This window comes from Pan paniscus, chromosome 2 (assembly GCF_029289425.2).
Source record: "Pan paniscus chromosome 2, NHGRI_mPanPan1-v2.0_pri, whole genome shotgun sequence".
NCBI lineage: Eukaryota > Metazoa > Chordata > Mammalia > Primates > Hominidae > Pan > Pan paniscus.
In genome coordinates this window covers 33,639,406-33,656,455 of record NC_085926.1, presented here as the reverse complement: position 1 = coordinate 33,656,455, position 17,050 = coordinate 33,639,406, and the positions used below count along the sequence as shown (strand labels likewise).

Below are 17,050 nucleotides of genomic sequence, written 5' to 3'. Positions count from 1 at the left end.
GGTCAAATGGTATTTCTAGTTGTAGATCCCTGAGGAATCGCCACACTGACTTCCACAATGGTTGAACTAGTTTACAGTCCCACCAACAGTGTAAAAGTGTTCCTATTTCTCCACATCCTCTCCAGCACCTGTTGTTTCCTGACTTTTTAATGATTGCCATTCTAACTGGTGTGAGATGATATCTCATTGTAGTTTTGATTTGCATTTCTCTGATGGCCAGTGATGGTGAGCATTTTTTCATGTGTTTTTTGGCTGCATAAATGTCTTCTTTTGAGAAGTGTCTGTTCATGTCCTTCGCCCACTTTTTGATGGGGTTGTTTGTTTTTTCCTTGTAAATTTGTTCGAGTTCATTCTAGATATTAGCCCTTTGTCAGATGAGTAGGTTGTGAAAATTTTCTCCCATTTTGTAGGTTGCCTGTTCACTCTGATAGTAGTTTCTTTTGCTGTGCAGAAGCTCTTTAGTCTAATTAGATCCCATTTGTCAATTTCGGCTTTTGTTGCCATAGCTTTTGGTGTTTTAGACATGAAGTCCTTGCCCGTGCCTATGTCCTGAATGGTAATGCCTAGGTTTTCTTCTAGGGTTTTTATGGTTTTAGGTCTAATGTTTAAGTCTTTAATCCATCTTGAATTGATTTTTGTATAAGGTGTAAGGAAGGGATCCAGTTTCAGCTTTCTCCATATGGCTAGCCAGTTTTCCCAGCACCATTTATTAAATAGGGAATCCTTTCCCCATTGCTTGTTTTTCTCAGGTTTGTCAAAGATCAGATAGTTGTAGATATGCGGCGTTATTTCTGAGGGCTCTGTTCTGTTCCATTGATCTATATCTCTGTTTTGGTACCAGTACCATGCTGTTTTGGTTACTGTAGCCTTGTAGTATAGTTTGAAGTCAGGTAGCGTGATGCCTCCGGCTTTGTTCTTTTGGCTTAGGATTGACTTGGCAATGCGGGCTCTTTTTGGTTCCATATGAACTTTAAAGTAGTTTTTTCCAAGTCTGTGAAGAAAGTCATTGGTAGCTTGATGGGGATGGCATTGAATCTATAAATTACCTTGGGCAGTATGGCCATTTTCACGATATTGATTCTTCCTACCCATGAGCATGGAATGTTCTTCCATTTGTTTGTATCCTCTTTAATTTCATTGAGCAGTGGTTTGTAGTTCTCCTTGAAGAGGTCCTTCACATCCCTTGTAAGGTGGATTCCTAGGTATTTTATTCTCTTTGAAGCAATTGTGAATGGGAGTTCACTCATGATTTGGCTGTTTGTCTGTTATTGGTGTATAAGAATGCTTGTGATTTTTGTACATTGATTTTGTATCCTGAGACTTTGCTGAAGTTGCTTATCAACTTAAGGAGATTTTGGGCTGAGACAGTGGGGTTTTCTAGATATACAATCATGTCGTCTGCAAACAGGGACAATTTGACTTCCCCTTTTCCTAATTGAATACCCTTTATTTCCTTCTCCTGCCTAATTGCGCTGGCCAGAACTTCCAACACTATGTTGAATAGGAGTGGTGAGAGAGGGCATCCCTGTCTTGTGCCAGTTTTCAAAGGGAATGCTTCCAGTTTTTGCCCATTCAGTATGATATTGGCTGTGGGTTTGTCATAGATAGCTCTTATTATTTTGAGATATGTCCCATCAATACCTAATTTATTGAGAGTTTTTAGCGTGAAGGTTGTTGAATTTTGTCAAAGGCCTTTTCTGCATCTATTGAGATAATCATGTGGTTTTTGTCTTTGGTTCTGTTTATATGCTGGAATATATTTATTGATTTGCATATATTGAACCAGCCTTGCATCCCAGGGATGAAGCCCACTTGATCATGGTGGATAAGCTTTTTGATGTGCTGCTGGATTCGGTTTGCCAGTATTTTATTGAGGATTTTTGCATCAATGTTCATCAAGGATATTGGTCTAAAGTTCTCTTTTTTGGTTGTGTCTCTGCCAGGCTTTGGTATCAGGATGATGCTGGCCTCATAAAATGAGTTAGGGAGGATTCCCTCTTTTTCTATTGATTGGAATAGTTTCAGAAGGAACGGTACCAGCTCCTCCTTGTACCTCTGGTAGAATTCAGCTGTGAATGCATCTGGTCCTGGACTCTTTTTGGTTGGTAAGCTATTGATTATTGCCACAATTTCAGCTCCTGTTATTGGTCTATTCAGAGATTCAACTTCTTCCTGGTTTAGTCTTGGGAGGGTGTATGTGTCCAGGAATTTATCCATTTCTTCTAGATTTTCTAGTTTATTTGCGTAGAGGTGTTTGTAGTATTCTCTGATGGTAGTTTGTATTTCTGTGGGATCGGTGGTGATATCCTCTTTATCATTTTTTATTGTGTCTATTTGATTCTTCTCTCTTTTTTTCTCTATTAGTCTTGCTAGCAGTCTTATCAATTTTGTTGATCCTTTCAAAAAACCAGCTCCTGGATTTATTAATTTTTTGAAGGGTTTTTTGTGTCTCTATTTCCTTCAGTTTTGCTCTGATTTTAGTTATTTCTTGCCTTCTGCTAGCTTTTGAATGTGTTTGCTCTTGCTTTTCTAGTTCTTTTAATTGTGATGTTAGGGTGTCAATTTTGGATCTTTCCTGCTTTCTCTTGTGGGCATTTAGTGCTATAAATTTCCCTCTACACACTGCTTTGAATGTGTCCCAGAGATTCTGGTATGTTGTGTCTTTGTTCTCGTTGGTTTCAAAGAACATCTTCATTTCTGCCTTCGTTATGTACCCAGTAGTCATTCAGGAGCAGGTTGTTCAGTTTCCATGTAGTTGAGTGGTTTTGAGTGAGTTTCTTAATGCTGAGTTCTAGTTTGATTGCACTGTGGTCTGAGAGATAGTTATAATTTCTGTTCTTTTACATTTGCTGAGGAGAGCTTTACTTCCAAGTATGTGGTCAGTTTTGGAATAGGTGTGGTGTTGTGCTGAAAAGAATGTATATTCTGTTGATTTGGGGTGGAGAGTTCTGTAGCTGTCTATTAGGTCCGCTTGGTGGAGAGCTGAGTTCAATTCCTGGGTATCCTTGTTGACTTTCTGTGTCGTTGATCTGTCTAATGTTGACAGTGGGGTGTTAAAGTCTCCCATTATTAATATGTGGGAGTCTAAGTCTCTTTGTAGGTCACTCAGGACTTGCTTTATGAATCTGGGTGCTCCTGTATTGGGTGCATATATATTTAGGATAGTTAGCTCTTCTTGTTGAATTGATCCCTTTACCATTATGTAATGGCCTTCTTTGTCTCTTTTGATCTTTGTTGGTTTAAAGTCTATTTCATCAGAGACTAGGATTGCAACCCCTGCCATTTTTTGTTTTCCATTTGCTTGGTAGATCTTCCTCCATCCTTTTATTTTGAGCCTATGTGTGTCTCTGCACGTGAGATGGGTTTCCTGAATACAGCACACTGATGGGTCTTGACTCTATCCAATTTGCCAGTCTGTGTCTTTTAACTGGAGCATTTAGTCCATTTACATTTAAAGTTAATATTGTTATGTGTGAATTTGATCCTGTCATTATGATGTTAGCTGGTTATTTTGCTCGTTAGTTGATGCAGTTTCTTCCTAGTCTCGATGGTCTTTACATTTTGGCATGATTTTGCAGTGGCTGGTACTGGTTGTTCCTTTCCATGTTTAGTGCTTCCTTCAGGAGCTCTTTTAGGGCAGGCCTGGTGGTGACAAAAATCTCTCAGCATTTGCTTGTCTGTAAAGTATTTTATTTCTCCTTCACTTATGAAGCTTAGTTTGGCTGGATATGAAATTCTGGGTTGAAAATTCTTTTCTTTAAGAATGTTGAATATTGGCCCCCACTCTCTTCTGGCTTGTAGAGTTTCTGCCGAGACATCTGCTGTTAGTCTGTTGGGCTTCCCTTAGTGGGTAACCCGACCTTTCTCTCTGGCTGCCCTTAACATTTTTTCCTTCATTTCAACCTTGGTGAATCTGACAATTATGTGTCTTGGAGTTGCTTTTCACGAGGAGTATCTTTGTGGTGTTCTCTGTATTTCCTGCATCTGAATGTTGGCCTGCCTTGCTAGATTGGGGAAGTTCTCCTGGATAATATCCTGCAGAGTGTTTTCTAACTTGGTTCCATTCTCCCCGTCACTTTCAGGTACACCAATCAGATGTAGATTTGGTCTTTTCACATAGTCCCATATTTCTTGGAGGCTTTGTTCGTTTCTTTTTATTCTTTTTTCTCTAAACTTCCCTTCTTGCTTCATTTCATTCATTTCATCTTCCATCGCTGATACCCTTTCTTCCAGTTGATCGCATCAGCTCCTGAGGCTTCTGCATTCTTCACATAGTTCTCGAGCCTTGGCTTTCAGCTCCATCAGCTCCTTTAAGCACTTCTCTGTATTGGTTATTCTAGTTGTACATTCATCTAAATTTTTTTCAAAGTTTTTAACTTCTTTGCCTTTGGTTTGAATTTCCTCCTGTAGCTCATAGTTTGATCGTCTGAAGCCTTCTTCTCTCAACTCGTCAAAGTCATTCTCCATCCAGCTTTGTTCCGTTGCTGGTGAGGAACTGCGTTCCTTTGGAGGAGGAGAGGTGCTCTGCTTTTTAGAGTTTCCAGTTCTTCTGCTCTGTTTTTTCCCCATCTTTGTGGTTTTATCTACTTTTGGTCTTTGATGATGGTGATGTACAGATGGGTTTTTGGTGTGGATGTCCTCTCTGTTTGTTCGTTTTCCTTCTAACAGACAGGACCCTCAGCTGCAGGTCTGTTGGAGTTTGCTAGAGGTCCACTCCAGACCCTGTTTGCCTGGGTATCAGCAGCGGTGACTGCAGAACAGTGGTTTTTCGTGAACCGCGAATGCTGCTGTCTGCTCGTTCCTCTGGAAGTTTTGTCTCAGAGGAGTCCCCGGCCATGTGAGGTGTCAGTCTGCCCTTACTAGGGGGTGCCTCCCAGGTAGGCTGCTCATGGGTCAGGGGTCAGGGACCCACTTGAGGAGGCAGTCTGCCCGTTCTCAGATCTCCAGCTGCCTGCTGGGAGAACCACTGCTCTCTTCAAAGCTGTCAGACAGGGACATTTAAGTCTGCAGAGGTTACTGCTGTCTTTTTGTTTGTCTGTGCCCTGCCCCCAGAGGTGGAGCCTACAGAGGCAGGCAGGCCTCCTTGAGCTGTGGTGGGCTTCACCCAGTTGGAGCTTCCCGGCTGCTTTGTTTACCTAAGCAAGCCTGGGCAGTGGAGGGCGCCCCTCCCCCAGCCTCACTGCCGCCTTGCAGTTTGATCTCAGACTGCTGTGCTAGCAATCAGCGGGACTCCGTGGGCGTAGGACCCTCCGAGCCAGGTGCAGGATATAATCTCCTGGTGCGCCATTTTTTAAGCCTGTCGGAAAAGCGCAGTATTCAGGTGGGAGTGACCCGATTTTCCAGGTGCCATCTGTCACCCCTTTCTTTGACTAGGAAAGGGAAGTCCCTGACCCCTTGCGCTTCCCAAGTGAGGCAATGCCTCGCCCTGCTTTGGCTCGTGCACGGTGCGCTGCACCCGCTGACCTGCGCCCACTGTCTGGCACTCCCTAGTGAGATGAACCTGGTACCTCAGATGGAAATGCAGAAATCACCTGTCTTCTGGGTCTCTCACGCTGGGAGCTGTAGACCAGAGCTGTTCCTATTCGGCCATCTTGGCTCCTCCTTAATCATAGTTTTAAAAAAATTCCTGGTCTGGTAATTCCAACATATCTTCCATAACTGGATCTGGTTCTGTTACTTGCTCTCTCTTTTTTTTGTCTTTTATAATGCCATGTAATTTTTTTTTAATAGTTGGACATGATGTATCAGGTAAAAGGAACTACTTGAAACAGGCCTTTAGTAATGTGTTGGTAAGGTATGGGAGAGGAAGTGTTCTGTAGTCCTGTGAGTAGGTCTCTTTTAGTGAGCCTCTGTCTCTGGATTGTGAACTTCACAAATGTTCCTAAGTGTTTCCCACCCTCCTCTCACTTAGGTGGGACAGAATGGCTAGCTAGAGTGGGCTGAAATCATATATTTCCCTTTTTTTTTTCAGGTGGAAGGGTATAGGAGACTGGAGTTCGGGATTTCCATTTCTCCACGTGGAAAACTAGAGCAGCAGGAGATGGGTATTTTCCTAGGTCAGTTAGGCTCTGATAAAACCCCAGCAGGTTAAGTCTAATTAAATAGTTTCACTTAAGGTCAGACATTGTTAAGGAGAACAGAATACACTCACATATTTCAAAATGGTTCTTTTTCGGTTCTCCCTGCTGGAAACATGATAGGATTTTGCATTGTTACTCACTCTGAAAACCAAGTTGAACTCCTGGAGGTAAAACTCAAAAAGTGTGATCTCCCTCTGCACCACCATGACTGTGTCCCCTGGAGTTTTTAACTCTCAAGAGTTGTCCACTCTGATCCTCCGCCAATTTGTTAACTACAGGTCAGGTTTTCCTACCCTGGCACTGGTTTTCACAGAGGTTTCTAATGATGGGTTATGCTCTGGTAAGTTGTGATTCTCTGTTTTCATCTCCCCATCTCTAATTTTTGGTGCAGCAGTTTGCCGTGTGACCTCACTTTTCTTACAGATCTAAGAAGAGTTGTTGATTTTGTAGTTTGTTTAACTTTTTACTTGTTGTTAGGGCAGAGTAGCAACTTTCCAAGCTTCTTACATATGGAAATCAGAGGCGGGAATTACTTTTTAAAAAAATATTTTAAATGTTTATTCAGCTAGGAACTCCATACAGAAAAGTGCACGAATCATTAGTATACAAATCTATAAATTATAGCAAAGTGAATGCGTGCATGTATCCACCACACAGATGAAGTAGAACATTACAACATCCCAGAAGCCACTTCAAATCCTTTTAAATGTTTACCTCTTCTCTTCCTAAAAGTAACCACAATCCTGACTTCTAACACCATAGTTTAGTTTTGCCTGTTTCTGAATTTTATATTAATAGAATCATATACTTTTTTGTGTTTGACTTCTTTCTGTTAAAATTATGTTTTTTACGTGTGTGTGTGTATATATATGTGTGCGTGTATATGTATGTGTGTGCGTGTGTATGTATATATATAGATTCTTTTGGGTTGTTGGATCCAGCTACAGTTCTTTTTGATAGCCTTATAGTTTTCCATTGTATGAATAGACTACGAATCCAAACTATAGATGGATATTTGCATTGTTTTTGGTTTACGGTTTTTATGAGTATGCTGCTAATAACTTTCTTGTATATGCTTTGTAGTATACATACTAATTCATTCTTTTGGAGGCATTTAGTTGATATGGACAGTTTTCCAGAGTGGTTGTATCCCATTTGTATTATCACTGGTACTGTTTGCAAGTTTCCATTATTCTACATATTCACCAATATTTTGTATTGTTAGGCTTATTTTTACTAATTTTAGGTTTTTAGTGGGTGTAGTGTTTCATTGCAGTTGTAACATGCATTTTTCTGATTACAAATAGAGAGAAGCACCATTTAATCTGTTTATCAGCCATTTGGATGTCCTCTTTTGTGGTGTTCTTTTCAGGCCTCTTGCCAATTTTTTTTTTTTAATTGAGTTCTCTTTTTAAAAACTTGATTTGTAGAACTTTTTTATATGTTCTGTATACAAGCCATTGTCAATGCTATATGCTTCAAGTATCTTCTCTCACTCTGTGACTTGCTTTTGTACTTTCTTGGTGATACCTTTTGATGTACATAAGTTCTTAATTTTAATGTAGTTCTTAGTCATTTTCTTTATGAGTAGAAATTTCTGTGCCCCATTTATGAAATCTTTGCTTACCCTAATGTATGAAGACATTCTTGTATGTAATTGTCTTAACGTTTTATTCACATTTAGATCTATAATCCACTTGGGTTTGTTTGTTTGTTTGTTGGCAAATGCAATGATAAAAGACTTCAGGTAAAAATTTTTTTCATGTGGATACTCACTTGACCCAACACCACTTATTGAAAACATCTTTCTTCTTTTCTTATTTTGTTATAAATTAAGTGTGCACATATGTGCTTAGAATTTTTGCATCTATGCTCAAAATGACGACCTATAATTTTCCTTTCTTCTTGATTTATATCTTTTGTTAGTAATGTTACTTGTTAGAGGAAACTCTTTATTTGATTTTCCTCTTATCAGAATTAACTTCATAGGGGTTTTATCATATGCAGGTAGCTAATACTTTAATGTTCTTACTGAAATAGGCCAATGACTTATTACCCCTAGCCATTCTTACCATTTCTCCCTCCTCGAAGTGGGTAGTCACTTGGCAGATGAAGACTCTGAGACCCAGAGCAGTGACAGCTAGTCAGTAAGAGGTTGATGGCTTCCTGACACGCAGTCCATTGTTCTTTCTTCCATGCTGTGCTTGTGTCATTCTCCTTGGTGATGCTTCTTTAGCAGGTAGTAGGCAGTGGAGGACTCTGGGTACGTGAGCTTTGCTTTTCAAACATGCAGAGTGTTTTCTATTCTTGACGCCTATGGCCTCATTATTTTATAGGTAGTATTTCGAATCCTCAAAATAACAACACATATTAAACAGATCTTAAACTTCTGTAAGTTAAAGCATAGATTAATTTTGGTTTACACCTTTCTTCAGACTGTTGTTCCACTATTTCCCTTTTTCCACTACCATATATTCTCAAGAGTTTATACTGAATATTACATTCATTTGAAACAAGTATTCTTTTGTTATAGTGATCAAATTCTAACTTTAATGTTTAGAAGGCATAGTTTTGATTCTCAAATACTGCTCCCTTTATGGTTTCCAAATTTTCTGTTGGATATAGCCCTCTAAAGTTAAAGTTTGTTTTTGCCCACTCTTAAATTTATATCAGAACCATTCTTCTTTGTTAAAACAACTAAACTTAAGTATGGTTCATAAAGACATTAAGTCAAATAGTTTTTTGTTTTGTTTTGTTTTTTTGAGTTGGAGTCTCGCACTGTCACCCGAGCCGGAGTGCAATGGCACGATCTCAGCTCACTGCAACCTCCGTCTTCTGGGTTCAAGCGATTCTCTTGCCTCAGCCTCCCAAGTAGCTGGGATTACAGGCCCCTGCTACCACACCGGGCTAATTTTTTGTACTTTTAGTAGAGACGGGGTTTCACTGTGTTGGCCAGGCTGGTCTCGACCTCCTGACCTTGTGATTTGCCTGCTTCAGCCTCCCAAAGTGCTGGGATTACAGGTGTGGGCCACTGCGCCCAGTGACATCAAATAGTTTTAAAATAATAATTAAACAATTTTTTTCTATCAAATATTTTTTAAAAAGTAAGTTCTGGTGGTATGGTACTAGCATAACAATAGATATAGATCGATGGAACTATACTGAAATAAACTCATATTTTTGGTCTGTTGATTTTTGTCAGAGGTGCCAAGACCATTTAATAGAGCAGGAAAGAATAGTGTTTTCAACAATGCTGCTTTATAAACTGGATATCCCCAGGCAAAAGAATGAAGTTGCAACTCTTCCTCACTCCACACCCAAAAATTAACTCAAAATGGATCATACAACCAAATGTAAGAGCCAAAATAATAAAACTCTTAGAAAATACTAGGCAATGGTTTCTTAGATACAACACCAAAACACAAGCAACCAATGGAGAAAAATAGATAAATTGGATATCATCAAAATTAAAAACTTATGCTTCAAGGAACGCCATCAAGAAAGTAAAAGAAAACTCATATTATGGGAGTAAATACTTGCAAATCAAATGTCTTTTTTTTTTTTTGAGATAGTCTCACTCTGTCACCCAGGCTGGAGTGCAGTGACACGATCTCGGCTCACTGCACCCTCCACCTCCCTTCAAGCAATTCTTCTGCCTCAGCCTACTGAGTAGCTGGGATTATAGGTGCACACAACCATACCCAGCTATGTTTTGTATTTTCAGTACAGATGGAGTTTCACCATGTTGGCCAGGCTGGTCTTTAACCTTTGACCTCAAGTGATCCGCCTGCCTCGGCCTCCTAAAGTGCTGGGATTACAGGCATGAGCCACCGTACCTGGCCAAAATCAAATATCTTCTAAGACACGTATCTTGACTGTTATAAGGGGCTCTTTACAACTCAATAGTAAAAGGACAGATAACCCAATTTTTAAAACAGACAAAATATTTGAATTTCTTCAAAAAGAATATACAGATGGCAATAGCACATAAAAAAGATGTTTAACACCATTTAACCATGAGGGAAATACAGATCAAAACTATTATACACCCCCAGGATGACGAAAATAAAAACTGATAGACAAATAAAAATGATAGACAATAACAAATATTGATGAGGATGTAGAGCAATTGGAACCCTCATACATTGCCATTGGGAATGTAAAATGGTGCAGCAAGTTTGGAAACAGTTTATAATTCCTCAAAATGTCAAACATAGAATTATCATATAACCTAGTAATTCCATTCCTAGCTGTATATGCAAGTGATATGAAAACATTCCTCACAAAAACCTACACACAGGTGTTCATAACAGCATTATTTATAATAGCCAAAAAATAGAGACACCCCACATCTACATATGTCCATTACTTGGTGAATAGATAAACAAAATGTGGTAAATCCATACGATGGAATATTATTTGGTCACAACAGGGATGACTGATACATCATGCATCAACCTCGAAAACATTCATGAAAGAAGCCAGTCACAAAAGGCCACATATTGTATGATTGCATTTATGTGAAATGGCCAGATATGGCAACTCATAGGCTAGATATAGTCTTTAGAGAAAGGAAGTAGATTAGTGTTTGCCTGGGACTGGAGAGATCAGGGTAAATGGGGAATGATTGCTAATGGGTATGTGGTTATTTTTTGGGGTGATGAAAATGTTCTAAAATGGATTATTTGGTTGCACAACTCTGCAGATATACTAAAAATCATTATATTGTACAGTTTGAAGAGGTGAATTGTATGGTATTGAATTCTATCTCAATAATACTGTTATTTTAAAAAGATAAAGTCTGAGATACCTAATTGTCTCTTTCATGTTATACTTGGGATTTACTATTCTTATTCTAAACTTTTAAGTCTGGACTTTGGTTAGGGTTGCTTTTCTAATTCTGTCCTCCTTACCCTATGAGTTAGAACCTTCCTAATACTTTACTGGCCTCTATCCTTATCCTAAGTCAGAACCTTCCTAGAGCTTTGTAGGCCTCCTAAATTGTGTTTATAATCTTTTGGACAATCCAGTCTCTGTTGTATTTTTCTTCCATTGAATTTCCTAATTTCTTCCCCTGAATTACTTAAAATATCTTAGGCTCTTCTTTCTGCTCTTAAATTGTTTATTTCTTCCTTTTTTCACCAAATTATATGTATAATAATCATCTATTATAAATGCGTTTGTTTTTCTAAAATAAGTGTATAGAGTTTAATGATGGGGTTGGAGGGATTCAGTGAGGGCCACGTAGAAAATTATACTGTGTTTGTTGTTTTGTTTGCTTTAAAGATAAGTTATGAACTTATCCTTTATAAAATTTTGAACAAGTGACTAAAATTTTTAAATAAATACCAAACAAAAGTCAGATGTTAATTTTACTTGAAAGTTGGTAAAGTGAGAATCATTAGAAGGAAAGAGTGACTGAGAAGAGAGAGTAGAACAGTCATAGGAAGAGTGTATAGAGTAACTGAAGAGCTGGCAGCAAGGTTAATGCTGCGAGGCAATCATCTACTCTGTGTGTCTTTCTTAGCCCAACCCAGTCCCAAAAGACCTTTGGGTGATACCTTCTACTCTGGCCCCTTTTTCTTCTTTTCCCCTCCCCCCCTCTCTCCCATATTCGTATTATATTTGCCTACTATTTCATTTGAACCCTCTTCCACTAAAGCTGCTTACATCCAGATTCCTGTCTCCATGTATTATCTGCCTTACCTTAATTCCTTGCCAACCCACTTCTCTTTCTGAGCTTTCTGTCCTAAATTTTTTACTCCTGTTCTTCTAATCTATAGCCAAATGTTATGCCCCTTCATGTCTTGTTCTGCTTTTTCTCAAACAGCTCTCCGAAATCCTCTCCTTTCTTTCTTTCTTTCTTTTTTTTTTTTTTGAGACAAAATCTCGCTCTGTCACCCAGGCTGGAGTGTGCAGTGTCAGGATCTCGGCTCACTGCAACTTCTGTCTCCCAGGTTCAAGCGATTCTTGTGCCTCAGCCTCCCTAGTAGCTGGGACTACAAATATGTGCCACCACGCCCAGCTGATTTTTGTATTTTTGGTAGGGATGTGTGTTTTGCCATGTTGGCCAGGCTGGTCTTGAACTCCTGTGCTCAGGTGATCTGTGCTGCTTGGCCTCCCAAAGTGTTGGGATTATAGGCATGAGCCACCACGCCCAGCCTCCTTTCTGAGGTTCCAGCCTCCAATTCCAATGCTTCCTTCTATCTTATGTCCACCTCTTGTGTCTGGGCAACCTGCTTGGTGTCTGTTCAACCCTCCAGAATATACTACTCTGTAGGATAAAGAGACCTGTGTCTTTGAACTGAAATGCTTTCAATATGTAAATAGTTGTATTTGTTGAATTTATTGGAAGTAGGAGGTGATGTTAAGGTTTAGAAATCCTATTATAATGAATTCCTAGGAGATTTCAACTAAAAAAAATTTTAGTTCTTACTGAAATAAGCCAATAATTTATTTCAAAAAGTATCTGTATCTATAATTTACTGGTAAGAAATGACCACGATGAGGACCAAGGCTTAAGTAAGGTTTTAGGAAATGAAATTTGACACATGTATATGGGTAAGTCAGAGAAGAACATTTGGCAACTAAAGGCAATATGTCAGTGACCCTCCTCTCTTCCCCAATTCTCTAAGTCACAAATTTAAGAATGAATCATAGCACAATATATTGGAAAGGGAAAGAAAAGCAAACTAAAAAAAAAGTGCTGTCAGTTTTATCCCATTTCACTCTGAAGAAAATTTGTATATGAATATAAAAGTATCAGAAAGGATACAGTTAATAAATACATTCTCTGAATGATAGAAATGTGGTTTTTTCTTTGTTCCTATTTATATTTCCTAATTTTCTTTTATAATGAATGTACATTACTTTTGTAATAAATACATTTTTAACTAAGAAAAGTGATAGCAGAAGTGCAGAAAGTGTAATTATCCTGAATATAAAATTAGAAGCACCAGTGGAATTGGTGTTGTATGAAAATAGTTGTGTGAAACAGGGATAGCATCAGATTATCAGTGATATTAGCCATCTCTTTAGTTTTTGATATTTTATATTTTATTGTTTGTATGTTTGCCTTAAGTTACTTTGGCATGATTTTTATGTGCCTTTAAAAGATGTCTTGGTGACTGAGTAGACTTATTATGAGGTTGAAACTAGGATATTTTTGATGGATTTGGAGAAATGATTTTATGATGAAACATGAGAAACTGCTTTGTGTAAAAATTGTCTTTTCACAAACATACCTGCAAATATGTAGAGTCCTACCTATATGTGACTTCTTTCAACTGAAGAGAGATGGGTTTTGTGTCTTCTTTCAGTGAGTTAATTGTGAAAGAGAGTTGTATAGAAAACTAGCTGAATCCCTACAATTGTTTTTTCTAAGGGAATGGTGAAGGAAATTGTTTCTATTTAATCTATATGTTTTAAAAAATCAAACAAACCCAATTTATTCTTTATTCCCAGATTAGAAATGATATTTGCCAAATTTGATGAAGTGCAAAGTTCAGGCGGTATGATTTTGAGTGTCTGCAAAGGTAAGAGTAATTAAGCTCTCAAACACTTCTAAGACTATTTAGCAAAGTTTTAGGCACTAAAATGTATTATATATCACTGATTCAAAAGAGTTGATTTTGTGGCTTGAAAACTTAGTTGAGATATAATAACAAAATATTTACATCCTGCTGATAATTATCTATCCTCTGATTCTTTTGGAGTGAGTGGAAATTTAATAGTGGGTCAGTTGTGTAAAATGATACTGTTCTTTTTTTTTTTTTTTTTTTTTTTGGTGATACTGCCTTGTTTTTTGTGTCTTCTGGGTTGAGGTATGATGACCCTCTTGCCCTCCATTTTCCATGCATAAAATGTGTTTTTATACCTAGAATAATTGTTTTACTTAGTTGTCTTTAATAGAAATTGTGGGGTTGATGGGTTCTATTATATCTGTGTACAGACTATAATAGATCAAGAGACTATAACTGATCAAGAGACTCATACACAGGAACTTCACTAGCATAATCACCTCGGGCTTAAGTAGAATGAGACCAAGTTGGAATTCAGGGAGGTCTGGAGTTAATATCTGGTATTGATTTGATTTTTGTGGTTCCTCTCCTTTTTGTAAAGTTGATAAATTATGTTTAGCTTTGTTGGGTAGCATTTACCTACACTTGAGACTTTAAATATTAATTAGCCATATTTGTAAAGAATATATTCTATTTCCAAAGATAATATAGGTTGCTTTTCCACCTAGTAAAGTAGTTTCATATTAAAGAGAGTGTGGTTAGTTTAGTAATATAAATGATGTTGGAGTAAAAATTTGGTGTGTGAATTTATAGTCAAATAATTGGAAAACTAGTTACTAATATAATTTAGTTACTGTTCTTTGGGTTAAACCAAGACTGAGGATGTGTTGCAGGAAGTCAGATGGAGTAAGTGAGTGTTAGAAAGATTGTGTTTACCCACATCTAAACTTAGTTCCAGAAGCATAAATTGACTTCAGTGCTACCAGTCCTCACCTTGAATGCCAGACAATTCTCACTTCACTTCTCTGAATAGAAAGTGTTTTAAGTATCTTCTCCTTATTTTTCTAGCAGTTACCTCTGTCAATTTCTGTAGAAACCAGAAACAGTAGGAAGAGATTTGATAAGATGCTTGAACTTGTGTGTTTTCATAACGTGATCGTTTGTGTATTTCAGACTAAGTTAGTTACAACTCTAAGGAAAAAAGTAGAATACCTATAAAATCTAAGGTATTCATTGCTTGGGTATGGTTTATTTCGAAAGCACTGTTATTCTTGTATTTTGTGACATTATTTCTGTTACCTTCAAAATAGAGCTTTTTTGTTTCTTTAGTTCCCATTACTTTTTCTCTTGTTTATCACTCCATAAACAGGGAGGTTCGGAGTTAGTCTCTGGCATTTATTTTTTTTGAAGAAGACTTCAAAGATTGTTTGCATTGATGATTACAGTCTGAATATTGCAAGTATGGTCAAATGTGAAAGTTAAAGTCATATTGGTCATAATGTTTTTGATGATAATATGCTGTCACTGAAAAATTCCTTAATGAATTAATTAACAAGAGGATGCTAGAAGAAGGAAACCTATTTACCACGTTGGAAAATCCCAGGGCCCAGGCCTCCTCTTCCCTGTTTTTATTCTCTCTTTCTTAGTGATCCAACCCCACTCAAAGGCTTTAAATGATAACTCTTTGCTAATGATTCCCAGTATGTAGGTCTAGCCATCATTCATCTCTCCTTTGGGTTAGGTCTAGACTTGTTAGCCTGTGGCCTTGATGACGTTCCCATTTGGCTGCCTAATAGGCATTTCAAGCTTACTATGTCCAAAAATGAAACGCTGTTATCTTTTCTTGCCCCTCAGATCTGTTCCTTCTCCAGTCTTAGCCATTTTAGTCAGTGGCACCATCATCAGCTCAAGCTAGAAACCTGACTTGATTTCCTATTCTAACTGATCAAACATTTCTACTTCTGAAATACTAACATATCCCAAATTTGCTTATTTTTTCCATCTCCACTGCTAATATCCTCTCTAAATCTCCTTTAGCTTTTGCCTGGACTACTTCTGTAGACTTCTGTTCCATGTTTGCCCCCAGGAATCCATTTGCTACTCAGAAATCATAGGGATCTTCTTAAAATGTAAATTAGATCATGTCACAACAGGAAGAAGATAATGAAATTTCTCCCCTTAAGGAGCCTATAATCTAGTGATGGAGATAGATCATAAACAAGTAAATAAATGGATATACAATGTGGTTACAGTTGGTAATGGAGGAAATATAACTACTCCTTGTTTAATGAGTTTAAATTATTCCTAAATACCCTGCTGCCAAGTGAAAGACCATTAGATGAAAAAATTATTTTCACCAGTGTTAATGAGAAAAATTACGGTGTGTTTCATCCCAGCCCATGATACTTGAGTAGTTTTCCCAGGTAGAAAAATATATCAATTGAATACTGAAAACAAATTTTTATAAGTAACAATTTGAAGGGAAATTGTACATGAAGTAATACCATGGAGTTTAATTCAACTTCTTTATTTCTGCACAATTTTTCCCCACAAAATTTTCAGGCCTTTGTTGATTCATTTTTATTGCACACTAAAACTAAAACTGTAAATAAAGTGATAGAAACAGGAAAACATTTTAGGACAGAGTAAAGGCTCGGCATGAAATCTTGTGGAAATAGTTCATGCACACAAAGAGCTGTTGAAGATACTACCTTTTCTCTCCCTCACTTGGTGCATTTATGCAAAATAAATTGTTTTGGGTCTGTCCAAAAATGGCACGCAATTCAAATTTGTTCCACCTGATATTCTGTGACCAGAAACTGTTATGGTAAACAAAATTTTTTGGTGTGTCTTTGCCTGAAACCATAATAATGACACATCATACATCTTACAGCATATTGATTTAGAGTGTTTCGTGATGAAAAAAATCATTTTACTAAATACAAGAAACCAAAGGATGTGTTGTAAAGGTGATATAACTTTTTTATAGCTAAAAGTTGTCATCTGAACAGTCATTAAGTGAGTTATAGAGTATTTGATGGTTTTTTGAACTCAACTTGTTATATTGTAAAAGTAAGTTAGGCAGAGTCCCTAAATGCAGTAGAATTAGCTCTGCTGTTAGAAGAAAACTGGATTTAAAATCTGTCAGATCGTGACTAGAAGGAGGGAACACCAGCCCTGTAGGAAAGAAAAGACTGAAAGTTGGAGGCCCCCTGCGATTATGGCAGGCTCTGGTGTCGTTATGGAGCTTTCTAGACAGTCTCCTGCACAAACCAAGGATGTAAACACTAACAATGTTGGTGGCTGTAATTGCAAATCCTTTTCTCTTTCACTGTGGAAAAAACTATGCATAATTCTTATTTGTCGAGTGTGTGTTTAGGACCTAATGCAGTCTTGGCCATGCAATCATTAGTAAAGTATTTTCTGGCTTCTCTGTTTGAAACAGTTGCT

At 37.7% G+C, this 17,050-nt stretch overlaps 1 protein-coding gene across 27 annotated transcripts in view; it reads left to right on the top strand.

The window, feature by feature from the left end:
• Positions 1-17,050, top strand: part of CLASP2 (cytoplasmic linker associated protein 2) — a 221,943-nt gene that overhangs the window by 40,970 nt on the left and 163,923 nt on the right. For all 27 annotated transcript variants that reach the window (XM_063602234.1, XM_055109628.2, XM_034956067.4 and 24 more), the window contains exon 7: positions 13,545-13,615. In XM_063602234.1, coding sequence (XP_063458304.1) covers positions 13,545-13,615 — 71 coding nt within the window. The remainder of the gene's footprint in view (positions 1-13,544; positions 13,616-17,050) is intronic.